At 53.9% G+C, this 13,308-nt stretch overlaps 2 protein-coding genes across 3 annotated transcripts in view; one reads left to right on the top strand and one right to left on the bottom strand.

Annotated features, from left to right (window-relative positions):
* RNF126 (ring finger protein 126) overlaps window positions 1–8,721 on the top strand; it is a 14,622-nt gene extending 5,901 nt beyond the window's left edge. The window contains exons 2-9 of one of the 2 annotated variants that reach the window (XM_012804566.2): window positions 3,601–3,659; window positions 4,348–4,411; window positions 4,918–5,162; window positions 6,695–6,763; window positions 6,831–6,900; window positions 7,563–7,656; window positions 8,024–8,139; window positions 8,340–8,721. In XM_012804566.2, coding sequence (XP_012660020.1) covers window positions 3,601–3,659; window positions 4,348–4,411; window positions 4,918–5,162; window positions 6,695–6,763; window positions 6,831–6,900; window positions 7,563–7,656; window positions 8,024–8,139; window positions 8,340–8,351 — 729 coding nt within the window. In that variant the 3' untranslated portion in view covers window positions 8,352–8,721. Of the gene's footprint in view, window positions 1–3,600; window positions 3,660–4,347; window positions 4,412–4,917; window positions 5,163–6,694; window positions 6,764–6,830; window positions 6,901–7,562; window positions 7,657–8,023; window positions 8,140–8,226 lie in introns of both variants that reach the window. The other variant, XM_003788675.3, reaches the window with a different exon arrangement.
* Window positions 8,722–12,442: 3,721 nt separating this feature from the next.
* The window catches only part of FGF22 (fibroblast growth factor 22), a 4,263-nt gene continuing 3,397 nt past the window's right edge, over window positions 12,443–13,308 (bottom strand). The window contains exons 2-3 of the mRNA XM_003788674.1: window positions 12,713–12,816; window positions 12,443–12,637 (exon numbers count right to left, since the gene is read on the bottom strand). Of these exons, the coding sequence (XP_003788722.1) occupies window positions 12,443–12,637; window positions 12,713–12,816 (299 nt within the window). The remainder of the gene's footprint in view (window positions 12,638–12,712; window positions 12,817–13,308) is intronic.

Raw genomic sequence — 13,308 nt, 5'->3', positions numbered from 1 at the left:
GGGCTGGGGATTCGAACCTGCTGCCTTAGGTGTATGTGGCTGGCGCCTTAGCCACTTGAGCCACAGGCGCCGAGCCATCAACCTCAAACTCTTAGGCTCAAGCGATTCTTTTGCCTCAGCCTCCCAAGTAGCTGGGACTTACAGGTGCCCACCACAACGCCTGGCTATTGTTTAGAGACGAGGTCTTGCTCGGCTCAGGCTGGTTTCAAACTTGTGAGCTCTAGACAGTCCACCTGCCTCGGCCTCCCAAGTGCTAAGATTATAGGCATGAGCCACCGCACCTAGCTGCTGGAGGCCTTCAAAGGGGTGTTGGGTGAGCAGGAGCTATTCCCCATATGAGAGGTTGAGATACCTCTTTCCATCCCAGGCCCACCTGCTTGTTTCTCCCTTGATGACTCTGACTTAAAAATACAAAGCAGTCTCTGGAATGTTTCCTTAGAGAGAGGGATCATCTGGAGACTCCCTCAGTCTACCCTCTTCCTACCACCATTGTGGAGAGGCTCAAGACCCTGACTCTGAGCACCCCAGATCTGCCTGACACTTAATCATGTGACTCAGGCATTGGCCCAGTCTTGGCAAGAGCATCACAACCAAGGGGCAGATCCCAGGGCTCAGCTTAATCATGCTAGGAGGTGAATGTTCTCAGGTGGCTACTGAATTTCAGGGCCCTGAGTATAGAGGTTGTCCTCTGTTACAGATGGGGCACCTGAGGGTCCTGAGCAGGGCTGTGCCATGAGGTCCCACGGCTGCTGCAGGCAAATAGGTTGCCTGATTTCTGGAGGCCAAGCCTATTGGGCAGGGCCCTGGTGAGCATTGCCAGGTTACATGCATATGTGGGACTCTGTGCTTGGCCAGGGGCTGTGAGCTGAGATCCTGAAAGGGAAGTGGCTTTTCCCACTGGCCCTGGTGGAATATATTCAGCAGTAGCGAGGCTCTGAGAGGGTGGGTGCACATCTGATTATGTCCCCGGCCTTAGCATGAGCTAATGTCATCCTGGGGCCAGAGCAGCCATTCCAAGTCTACTAATCCATGCTGGCACTAAGAGGCCATCAGGATTCAGTGAGAGCCTGGACCCTGAACTCCACTTTTTGGTTCAGAGACCCAGGTGCTGAGGGTGGACCCTATGCCCAGGAGAGCCCAGTAGACCCCTGATAGCTACAGGAGCCAGAAGTTCAGATTTATCTGTGAAATCTTCCTATGTTTTTGAGTGGAATGTCTCATTCCTGGTGGCCTAACCACACCCCTGCTGATCCCTTGGGAATCCCTTGCCTGGTGACAGTCATCGCCATCACTGGCTGTGGCAGAACAGTCCCTTTCATAACAGCTTTGTTGAGATGTATTTCACACACCAAACATCCACTTGTTTGAAGTGTTTTTAGTATGTTCACAGGGTTGTGCAACAAGCACTTTTATCTAATTCCAGGACATTCCATCACCCCAAAAGGAAGCCCTGTCCCCTTCAGCAGTTACCCTGCCCCCAGCTCCTGGGATGCACAAGTCTCCTTCCCATTTCTGTGGATCTGCCTGTTTTGGACATTTCATGTAAATGGAACCACAGACTGTGTATTCTTTTGTGTCTGGCATCTATCATTGAGCATGATGTCCTCAAGGTTCATCCACATGGTAGCCTGTGTCAGAGCCTCCTTCCTTTTTATGACTGAGTGATATTCCCCTGTGAGGATGGACCACAGCGAGGTTGCCCACTCATCCATCAATGGACTTCTGGGTTATTTCCACTTTGTGATGATAATTATGAATCATGCTGCTGTGAACATTCATGTACAAGTTCTGGTGAGTGTGTATTTTCATTTCCCTTGGGTGTGTATCTAGGAGTGGAAAGTCAGTGTCATAGAATTTCATGTTTAACCATTTGAGGAAATTCTGGGCTGTATTCCTTAGCAGCTGACCCATTCTTTGTTCCTGCCACCCCTGTACAAGGCTCACCAAGGCTCACTTGTCCAACTTTGGGTCCAGCCTTCCTTGTGGGGTGAAGGTATCTCACTGCAGCTTTGATTTGCATCTCCCTGATGACTAATGGTTTTGAGTACCTTCTACATCAGTGGTTCTCAGCCTTCCAATGCTGCGGCCCTTTAATACAGTTCCTGTGGGTTGCGACCCACAGGTTGAGAATTGCTGTTGTATGTGCTTATGAGTTGTGTTTTTTCTTTCTTTTTTTTTTTAGAGACAGAGTCTCACTTTGTCACCCTTGGTAGAGTACCGTGGTATCATAGCTTACAGCAACCTCCAGCTCTGGGGCTTAGGTGATTCTCCTGCCTTAGCCTCCTGAGTAGCTAGGACTACAAGTGCTCGCCACAACGCCCAGCTATTTTTTTTGTTGCATTTTGGCCAGGGCTAGGGTTGAACCTGTCACCCTCAGTACATGCGGCTGGTACCCTACTCACTGAGCCACAGGCACCGCCCATTAGTCGTGTTTTTTTGTTTGTTTGTTTGTTTTGAGGAATGTCTGTGCAGATCGTTTGCCTATTTTAAAAATTGGGTTTTTGTCTTATTATTATTGAGTTATAAGCATGCTTTACTTATTTTGGGTATGTTTCCCTTCTCACATGGGCCATTCTACTCCTTTCCGTGGGTCTTTGCGTCTTGGTGTTGTGCAGGGATACCATTTGCTTGTCCTGGCCTCAGCCTCTGCTGCCAGCAGGAGTATGTGAGGCAGGCACAGTACAGTATCTGCTGGGGGCCCAGATGTCAATGTGGCCTTCCCTAGAAGTCAGCAGGTAAGGCCACAGACCTCATGACAGGACTGTTGACTGCAGAGGAGCCACACCTGGCTGTGTCCTGGCTTGAGCAGAACTGTAAACAGCACCCCCACGAAGTCTGGCCTCTAGGGCCCACAGCACATGTACTGGACATTCTAAAATGTGAAGAAGTCTTGTGCTTGTATGTGTCTTACCTGTGTCCATGTTTCCCAGAGGTGATTTTGGGCCCACTCAGCATGACTACGGCTTGAGACTTGATCAGGGAACTATATAGCATGGTTGGGGGGGGGGGGTTCACCTACTTGCTGTCCCCAGGGTGGATCCTAAGCATTCCTCCAGGACATTGTAGCATTCTCCTTGTCTCTGGGGTAGCCTCCTTGCAGCCAGGGGAGCAGGACATGGGCTGGGATGCCATAGCGGGCTGTAAGTGCTGCTGTGGTTGATGACTGCTGCGAGCTGGTCTCTCTGAGTGCAGCCTCTCACATGGGGAGGCCCAGACCCTGCAGTGATTTCTCTGTCACTTTTGGGATACTTGCTAAGTCTGGATCCAGCTCTGGGAACAGGGTGGAGGTAGAGGAGGTCACCTTCAAAAAGGACAAGGTGGGCTGAGTCCCTGTTCTTAGTGCTCAGGGCTGGCAGGAGCAAGCAGGTCCTCTTGGCCTCCCTCGTCAGTCCCCCCTTCAAGACTAAAGGAGTCAGGAGGGACCTGCATGTGCTTGGCTGGGTAGAAACTCCTAGGCAGGGGGAACTCCTCTGCCCTCGTCCTGAGGTTTTACAGATGGGCCCTAAGGTGTTGCCAGGTCCTGGGCCTTACTCATGCCCCTGTGGCTTATTTGGGGGGATGGGTACCACCTTGACCCTGGGTTCCTGCTCTCTCCTGCAGGATTATATCTGCCCAAGATGTGAGTCTGGCTTTATCGAGGAGCTTCCAGAGGAGACCAGGTAACTTAGCCCCTTGGTCATAGTGGTTGGAAGAGCTGGTAGGGCATCTGGGCATGGGTAGGCAGGCAGGGCTGTGCTGGCCAGAGCTGCCTGGCATCCCTGGGCACCAGGCCAGGAAGCAGCTGCTGGTGGCCCTGGGGCACATCCCTACATGTGGGTGGCACCACAAGTTCCCCTTTTGTGGCAGCACTTGGGGCCAGGACCAGAGGGTAGAATTGGTAACCTCCGTTGTAACTCTCCTCTCTGGGCCTTGCCTCCTGGATCTGAGAACACTCTCTGGAGTGAGGTTCCTCAGGCCAGAACACAGAAATCAGGGACCAGTAGCAACCTTGTGGCCTCTGCCAGTGTCTATGTAACATGAACTTGGTGTGGTGGTGGGGGTATCTGTGTCAGTTTATAAAGCCAGTCTGGGTTTACTTAGAGAACAAAAAAGGTTGTGACACCAAAAGCTGGTGTGGACACATCTTAGTAGGGCAGGATCCAGAAGGTGCCTGGATTGATGTGAGTAGGGCCTCCGAAGGGCTTGCAGTATCTGCAGTGACCACATGGTCTGTATCCTAAGGCAGCAATAGATGGTATGAACCTTACTTTCCTGTCACATAGGCCCAGAAATGGGGCTGCAGAGGGCAGAGAATGCCCCATACCTCTGGGAGCCGGGGTGCCTGATGACACACACTTCTCTCCCTAGAAATACAGAAAATGGTTCTGCCCCCTCCACAGCCCCCACGGACCAGAGCCGGCAGCCATTCGAAGTGAGTTGGGGCCCTGTGCTTCTCATTCTGCTAGGAGTCACCTCCCCAGGGGTTGGCAGCCCTCTCCTTGTTCCTGCCTGGCTGGGGCAGCAGTAGACCGGGCCTGGCCCACGACCAGTCCTCCTGGGCCCCCAAGCATGATGCCTCTTCTGCTGCACCTCCATCTTTTGTTCCCTCTTTCCTCTGTGTCTCACAAGCCCTGTCTGAGACCTCCCTGGGATCTACTCTAGAGCATGAGGATGGTAACTGTTGTGTAGGCTGAGTGTGGGGTCCTGATGCTGCCTGGGCTGATGTTGTAGTTTCTGGCCTGTCCTGGCCACTCTCCCCCACCAGTCTCACTTCCATGGCCAGTCCTACTCTTCCCTGCCTCAGTCTGCCTGGCATTTCTCAGGGCCTGCCTTGCATTTCCCTTTGCCTTTATGCCCCCAGTAAACTTTGCAGGACTCGGCTGCCTCACTGCGGTACCAGGCCCTGCTTCAGTTGGTCACTCCCTGTACTTTCCCCAGAATGTGGACCAGCACCTCTTCACGCTGCCACAGGGCTATGGACAGTTTGCTTTCGGCATCTTTGACGACAGCTTTGAGATCCCCACATTCCCTCCTGGGGCTCAGACTGATGACAGCAGGGACCCTGAGAGCCGGCGGGAGAGAGAACACCCATCCCGGCACCGGTATGGCGCCCGGCAGCCCCGGGCCCGCCTCACCGCGCGGAGGGCCACCAGCCGGCAGGAAGGCGTCCCCACGCTGGAAGGGTGAGGGGGCCTGGGGGTGGCCGAGAGGGCCCTGCTCGGTAAGATCAGAAGTTCTGGTTACTAAAACTGGGCGTGGGTTCCACTGAAACTTGGGTTTGTTTCCAGGCTCTGGAAAGGCCGCCTAACCCAGCCAGCTGCTCCAGTCCTTTACAACCTCCCCCATCCCCACCCCCCCATCTCAGGGAGCCTGTCTCATCCCAGTAGGAGCTGCCACCCTACACAGCATGTTGGAGGCAGGAATGTGCCTGTGTTAGGGTCCTTAGGACCAGCAGGTTGAACCCTACAGCTCAAGAGACCTGTGTGGAATGATGGGACTGGTGGGGTTAGGATGCAACAGCCCAGGCTGTGTGTGGTAGCTCACACCTGTAATACTAGCACTCTGGGAGGCTGAGGCAGATGGCCATGATAACTTGAGCTTACGAGTTTGAGACCAGCCTGAGCAAAAGCAAGACCTCTGTCTCTACTAAAAATAGAAAAAAAATGAGGCAAAAGGATTGATTGACCCCAGGAGTTGGAGGTTGCTGTGAGCTGTGATGCCACAACTCTCTGCCCAAGGTGATAGCTTGAGACTCTGTCTGGAAAAAAAGTGCAGTAGCCCAGAGCCAGGAGCATTTTCCTCCCCCTGGGTTTTATTTTATTTTTTTAGACAGAGTCTCACTTTGTTACACTTGGTAGAGCACTGTGGTGTCATAGCTCACAGCAACATCAAATTCTTGGGATTGAGCAATCTTCTTATCAGCCTCCCAGGTAGCTGGGAGTATAGGTGTCCACTACAATGTCCAGCAATTTTTAGAGATGGGGTCTCACTTTTCCTTAGGCTGATCTTGAACTCCTGAGGTCAAGCAATCCACCTGCCTCAGTCTCCCAGAGTGCTAGGATGACAAGTATAAGCCACCGTGACTGATTACCCCTGGAGGCTTTGGAGGGCATTATGTGTCTGCACATTGCTAGATGTTCTTCTAGCCTCAGGCCTGGACCAGAACTGGGCAGGAGGAAGGATCACTGGTGGTTGATCCCTTCTGTAGTTGTATGTCTCTCTTGCTGAAAGGATCTTTAAAAGCTGTGAATTTAGCTAAGTGTGGTGTCATGTGCTTGTAAACCCAGTGCTTTGGGGGGCTGAGATGGGAGAATCACATGAGCCCTGGAATTGGAGGCCATAGTAAGCTGTGATCATGTTATGGCACTCTAGCCTGGGTAACGGAGCAAAACAAACACTCTGAGAGGCTGAGGCAGGAGGATCACTTGAGCTCAGGAGTTCAAGACCAGCCTGAAAAAGAATGAGACCCTATCTCTACTAAAAATAGAAAATAAGCTGGGTGTAGTGGTATATGCCTATAGTCCCACCTACTCATGAGGCTGAGACAGGATGATCACTTGAGCCCAGAAGTTTGAGGTTGCTGTAAGGTATGATGACAACACTGTACCCTACCTAGGGTGACTGGGTAAGACTCTGTCTCAAAAAAACAAATAAAAATTAACAGTGCTACCAGTTTAGAGGCTGGACACTGACCTTTCCCTGCACTCTGTTCTAGGATCATCCAGCAGCTGGTCAGCGGCATTATCACTCCTGCCACCATCCCCAACCTGGGCCTGGGTCCCTGGTGAGTAGGAGGGGGGGCGGCCCCCACCCAGCCTGTGGCCACTCGAACCCCGCCCTCTCCCCCCCAGGGGTGTCCTGCACTCGAACCCGATGGACTACGCCTGGGGGGCCAACGGCCTGGATGCCATCATCACGCAGGTACAGGGGGCCCGGCCAGGGCAAACTAGATAGTCTGTTGGGACTTCCCATTGCCAAGGAAGGCATCAGGCCTGGGTCTCTGTGCCAGTGGGCACCTGGGGTCTATCTCTGCATCTGTACAGTGTGGGGCCTTTCCTTTTGGTGTCCCACATAACATGGCAGACACATGGGAGAATTTACCTGGGCCTGTGGCCTCTCCCCAGAGTAGACATGTATGTCCTGGGTTCTTTGGCACTCTTTGAGTGTCAGATAGGCTGTGCCCTCACCTGGCTCAGCTGTCATTGGGCCTGGGACCACTCTGGAGGCAGATGGCCTCATGTCAGCTCACTGGCAGCCCTGAGAGAGGGGTTTAGCACCTTTTCAGCCCCTGCTTCTCACAGCTGCCATCAGAATGGAATCAGGGTCCCTTACCCGCTGTGAAGTGATATTGATGGAGATGCAGCAAGGAGCATGTGGGGGCACATAGGCACCACAGTGACCTCTGACCCAGCAGGGTGGGGTCCCAGGGTCCAAGGGTCCAAGACAAACAGGCCTCGGTGCTTTTGCAGGTCTCGCAGCCTCACACTTCAGAGCCTGGGCTGGGCTAAAGGCGGCTGCCCCTCCCCAAGGAGTAAGCCCCCGCCCCCGAGGAGCTCCCGGCACTCTCGCCTCTTGTCTTTCAGCTCCTCAATCAGTTTGAAAACACGGGCCCCCCACCAGCAGACAAGGAGAAAATCCAGGCCCTTCCCACCGTCCCTGTTACCGAGGAGCATGTAGGTACGATCTGCTCACCTGGGTATTACACTTTGGGGTTATTTTCCTGATAGTCTGTATTACACTTTAGGGTTATTTTCCTGAAAGGAGAGGGTTCTGTTTGTGGGGGGGGGGTCCCTGCTGCTATCCTGGGACCTGTTCCTTTTACATCTGAGGCTGCCCTGCCCAGCCTGGGGCTTTGATGGGCAGACTCCCTCAAGGGCACATCTCCTGGCTGGGGATATAAGGGGGCAGTGGTGCCATTGTCTGCATCCTGGCCTTACCCTGCCTCCCACAGTCTCTGGGCTCCATTCTCTTGTATGCATGGATGGGGATACAGGGGGGCAGTGGTGCCATTGTCTAGACCCTGTCCTTACCCCACATCCCATAGGCTCTGGGCTCGAGTGCCCTGTGTGCAAGGATGATTATGCGTTGGGCGAGAGTGTGAGGCAGCTGCCCTGCAACCATCTGTTCCATAATGGCTGTATCGTGCCCTGGCTAGAGCAGGTAAGCCACCCGCCCACCCCCTGCCTGTCCCTGGCCCGCCGGCCTCTAACCCCCTTCTCCTCCACCCTCGCCTCTGTCCCCACAAAGCACGACAGCTGCCCCGTCTGCCGAAAAAGCCTCACAGGACAGAACACAGCCACGAACCCCCCAGGCCTGACGGGGGTGAGCTTCTCCTCCTCATCCTCATCATCCTCCTCCAGCTCACCCAGTAATGAGAATGCCACAAGTAACTCCTGAGCCCACTGCACCCCCGAAGCCGCTGGGACAGCTCCGGTCCTCCCCTGCCCACCCTTGGTTCTGTCACACCACTGCAGCACCTACAGATGTGCTTGGTCGGTCAGCGCCCAGCGGGCCCCAGGGTGGGACCAGGGCTTGGTAGCCTGGCCCTCAGCCCCAGAGGGATATCCCGCTCACTGGCTGCTCCCAGCTCGGAGGGGTGCGGGCCACAGGGTCCCCTCCAGGGGCGTCCGCAGCCTCCCTGTCCCCTCTGTCTCTAACTTCACCCTCTAAATGTTCGACTGCGGAAAGGTTTTTATAATTTTAAATTATTACTGCTTTGAAATAAATGGACGTTTTAGCTCACATGCGGCCATGCATGATCTGTGGAAGAACGGGTTGCAGCTGCTCCACCAGGGTTGCCAGTTTCACTAGAATAGGCCGCCTGGGTCCCCAGCCTACCCCATGGCTGCCTCCACCACCCAGAGCTTGGGAGGGTCAGGGCCATGAGGACTACCAGCAGAATTCAAGAACAAAACTGCTCAGACGTTTTTTAAAGGAAAAAATGTGTATCTTGAAAGCTGTTTAAAATACACTACTTAAAAAGAGAAGCTGGTGATTTGGCGTCTTCCTTCTGCGCCAGTATGTCTGGAGGGGCCGAGCTTTATGGCTTGCTGGGGGTCTAGGCAGCACTGTCTGTTTCCACAGGAGTCTGTGGCTCCTACAGGACCCAGCAACCAAGCAAATGCCCTACTTGGGGCTCAGCTGGGAAGCCGAGGTGCTATTGAACCCACAATGACAAAATTAGACATTGGAAGTCTGAACTGGCATGCTCAACTGGAAGATGGCAGAGTGTCTACTGGTCACCAGATTTAAAACAGTGAAAACAAATCTTCATTGAACAGGCAGGACATTGCTCCAGCAAGTGTCTGCAGGGGGCCCAGCCACCCCCTACTTCCTGTGTTCAGTCTTGGAGGTGTCCCCTGCTGGGTCTACACAGTGGTGCTCTATAGTCGGGGGTGGACGCTTGACCATGGGCACCTGCATGGCCCAGTGGGCTGCCACAGTGTGTTGTTTATCTCCTATGGCCAAATATCAGGCGGATAATGGAGAGGAGCCCCCACCCTTGGCCCCATCGGCAGCCTGACTCCTCACAGGGAGCGCCCTGAGTCTGGCTACTATAGGCTGTTGCAGTGAGTGAAGAACATGTGTTCCTGTGCCCTGGCTCGGTGCTTTACAAAAGTCACGGCTTCTGTTCTGCACCAGGCTGTGTCCACGACATGTGTCCTCCGGTGTGTCTGCTTCACCCACTCAGCTGGAGACCTGGATCCCACCCATCCCTGGCCTTTAGGGAGTAATATTCTGGGCTTTTGCTACTGAGGCAATGTCACAGCAAACCATCCTGGGAGATGCCGTCAGAGCCACAGAGCCAGAGAGAAGCATCTTGACTTTGGTGACTATGACCAGGGCCCCACAAGGGCTGTGCCCCTCAGATTGTTGGCCTCCAAAAGCATCCACATCCTCATCCACAGAACCTATGGGCAACCTACAGAGTACTGTACCTGATACTTTGCAGATGAGATTAAGGTAAGGATATTGTGATATGGAGATTATCCTAGATTTTCCTTGCTTTAGGGATATCTGACCTTAAGGACTGTGAGAAAATAAATGTGTTTTAAGTCACCAAGTCTTTGGTAATTTGTTCCAACAGCTAGTGGAGGCTCATCCAGGCCTCTGGCTGCCCTGCCATGGAGCATGTAAACCCATCCATACGTGGGTCCAGTTTTCCCAGGGGAAGTGGGAGCTTGAATTGTACAGTGTTTAGGGGTTGAGGCTCCAGTTCTTCTTCTTTTTTTTTTTTTTTTTCTAAGAGAGTCTCACTTTGTCCCCTTTGGTAGAGATCTGTGGCATCACAGCTCACAGCAACCTCCAGCTCTTGGGCTTAGGCAATTCTCTTGCCTCAGCCTCCCAAGTAGCTGGGACTACATGCGCCCACAATGCTCAGCTATTTTTTTGTTGGGGTTTGGCCAGGGCCCTACCCACTGAGTCACGGGCGCCACTGGAGGCTCCAGTTCTTTAAGTCCTCTGGAGAGTGCTGGGAGGTGGAGTCTTTGGCCATAGGGCGTGACCTTTCCTCCTGTGGGGAGGCCAGAGGAGTAGCAGGGCCTCCTGCACCAGGGATGTGGGACTGAGAGCTCTTAGATCCCCACACAGCATGGTACAAAACAGATTTGTGTGTCATCCCAGCCTCCAGGGGACATGCTGCACCATAGGATCCATGTCCCCACAGGGTCCTCCACCTCTGAGCTGTCAATCTCTAGAAGGGAAGCATAGTTTGCAAACTTTCATGGCTGGGCTATTCTTCACTCTGCTTCCTGCATGTACCCTTTGTCACTGGGAGGCGCTCTTCTGCCTGGGTGTGCCATGGTCCGTGTGACCTCCACCTTAGGACACCTAGCGGTTCCCACTTCTTAGCTATTTTGGGTAAAGCTGCTAAGAATGTGTACAGGTTTTTGTGTGAACAGAGATTTCATTTCTCTTTTACATAAATGCCCAGAGTACACAGTTGCTGGGTTGTGTGGTAGTTGCCCATTTAGTTTTAGAAGAAACTGCTAAATTGTTTTATTCTGGCACTACATAACTATGTCACATTCCTATCTATACCTATGATGGATGCAGCTTCTCCACATCCTTGGCAATGCTGGGTGTCAGCACTTTATTTTAGCCAATCTGATGATGTACAGCCCCAAACAACAGACCACAAATGTCAAGGCCCCTTTCCTGGCTTACTGTAGGGTAGAGTCTAGAGGGTCCACTAAAGGAGGCCCCCTGCAAGAAGCTGAGCAATACCCCTGGCCCCACCCAATGCACAACTGGGAACCCCCCTCCCTGATGACTAAAGGTGTCCCCAAATGTTGAGTAGGGTCTCCTGAGGCAGGACCCTGGTCTCTCCCTATCCTAGGCTGCCCAGCACCCTCCCAGCAGGTGCCTCAGCCCCTACTTTGTTTTCTGTACTATAAGTGGGAGGTGGTGGCTGGAAGGCGGGAGTCCTGACCCATCCCTAGGGACTGTTACCTCCAACAGGGAAGCCTCCTCAGAACCCTGGAGGAAGATGGCTTCATCACCCCAAGTATGGAAGAGGAGCCTGGGGGCTGCAGAGAGAGGAAGGTGTTTGGCACATGGTACCTGCCCCCCAGAAGAACCCAGGAATGTGAGGATCATTTTGCTATTAAAACGGTTTCAGGCATGGTGTGTGTATGTTTCCTCTGATTGCTGTTAACAACCATAAACTTGATAGCTTAAAATATTTATTATCTGATAGTTAGGGGGTCAGAAATCTGACATGAGCCTCACTGGGCTAACATCAGGGTGTGGCAGGACCAGTACTTTCTGGGGGCCCCAGGAGAAAGCCTGTCTCCTGCCTTTTCCAGCATTGGGAGGCTGCCCCTGTCCCTCAGCTTGGGGCCCCTTCACCTTCAGAGCCAGCAAGCACAGCATCTTCCAGTCTCTGCCTCTGACCCTTGTGCCTCCTTATATGAGAGACCTGTGGTGACACTGGGGCCTGGGTTATCCAGGGTGACCGCCTATCTCAATGTCCTTATCCCATCTGCAGAGTCCCTGTGTCTGGTATGTGTGTGGTGGGGTGATGACATGTCTGCAGGCCTCCAAGATCAGGATGGGGATGTTTTGGGTTATTACCTGCTTTGCCCTCAATCAGCCTGCTCTTCTACCCTTTCACACACAGCCCTAGCCCCAGCCTTGCTGTCTACCACCACTCGATGGGTTCCCACCTCCAAGCCTTGGGCTGCCTAGGCCCCACCTGGAATACCCTTCCCAGGTCTCTTGACAACCACATCCTTTCATCCAAGGGGTGCCCTGTGGGAACCTAACCCATGAACTCATGACTGGACATGGGGCCACCTCAGTCCACCCCCATGACTGGAGGATCCCTGACACCCAGCCTCGTTGCGGGGGCCCACTATATCCCCAGTGCCAGGTACACAGCAGGCACTCAATTAAGAACACATGCCATCTCAGGCCTAGTCCTTATGGGTCTGTCAGAGGCCCCTCCTGGTGTCTTGGGCCCTCAGGAGACCAGGACAGGCAGGAAGTGGGTAGATAGGTGGTGCCGCTGTGTCCGGCCACCAGGCCGGGGAGCCCCCCTCCTGTCTAGTGCCAGGAACATAGGCTGGCCATGGTGGCGCCAGCGCAGTGCTGCATAGGTGTTGTAGCCATTCTCCTCGATGCGCTCCTGGAACCTGCAGTCAACAGTGTAGACCCGCTGCAGGGCCGGCTGTAAGACCAGTGGACCCTCCCACTGCTCACCAACCCCTGCCCCTGCCTGCTTGGTACTCACCGACCCATAGAGGCGGCCCCTGCGGTTCATGGCCACATAGAAGCCTGAGTACGCAGCCTTGATGACAACGACGCCCACGCGGACAGAACGGATCTCAACCACGCCTACTGGGCAGGGGTAGGGACTAGGTCAGGGCAGGGCCTTGGCCCCTGGACCCCTCAGTTTGCTGTCCCTTCATTCTTCCCTGAGTACCTGCTGGTGAACTCTGTGCTGCCCACAGGACATTTGGGGGCCAGGATAGATGCCAGGGACCTTTTCCCAGGCTGTGGCAGCAGGAATAGTCTGCACAAAGGCTGTGAAGTGGGACTCATTCTGATGGCTGGAAGAATTGCAGGGCTGTAAGGACGAGGGTTGGCCTGTCTCTGAAGGATGCTGGAGAACCGTGGCATAGTTGGAGCAGGGGAGGCCCCTGGTTAGGTCAGTGTCCTGATCCATGCAATTCAGCCCACACGCAGCATCCAAACCAGGGATCAGGGGCCCTGGATACCCAGTCAGAACCACCAGAGGCAAGAAAACCAAGCTAAAGATCAGGCCAATATAGGCGGTGCCTGTGGCTCAAAGAGTGGGGCTCCGGCCCATATGCTGCATGTGGCGGG

This window comes from Otolemur garnettii, unplaced genomic scaffold (assembly GCF_000181295.1).
Source record: "Otolemur garnettii isolate 467f Iridium unplaced genomic scaffold, OtoGar3 scaffold00029, whole genome shotgun sequence".
NCBI classification, from domain to species: domain Eukaryota; kingdom Metazoa; phylum Chordata; class Mammalia; order Primates; family Galagidae; genus Otolemur; species Otolemur garnettii.
The sequence above is the reverse complement of the archived record's forward strand: the minus strand, read 5'-3'. Positions and strand labels throughout refer to the sequence as shown.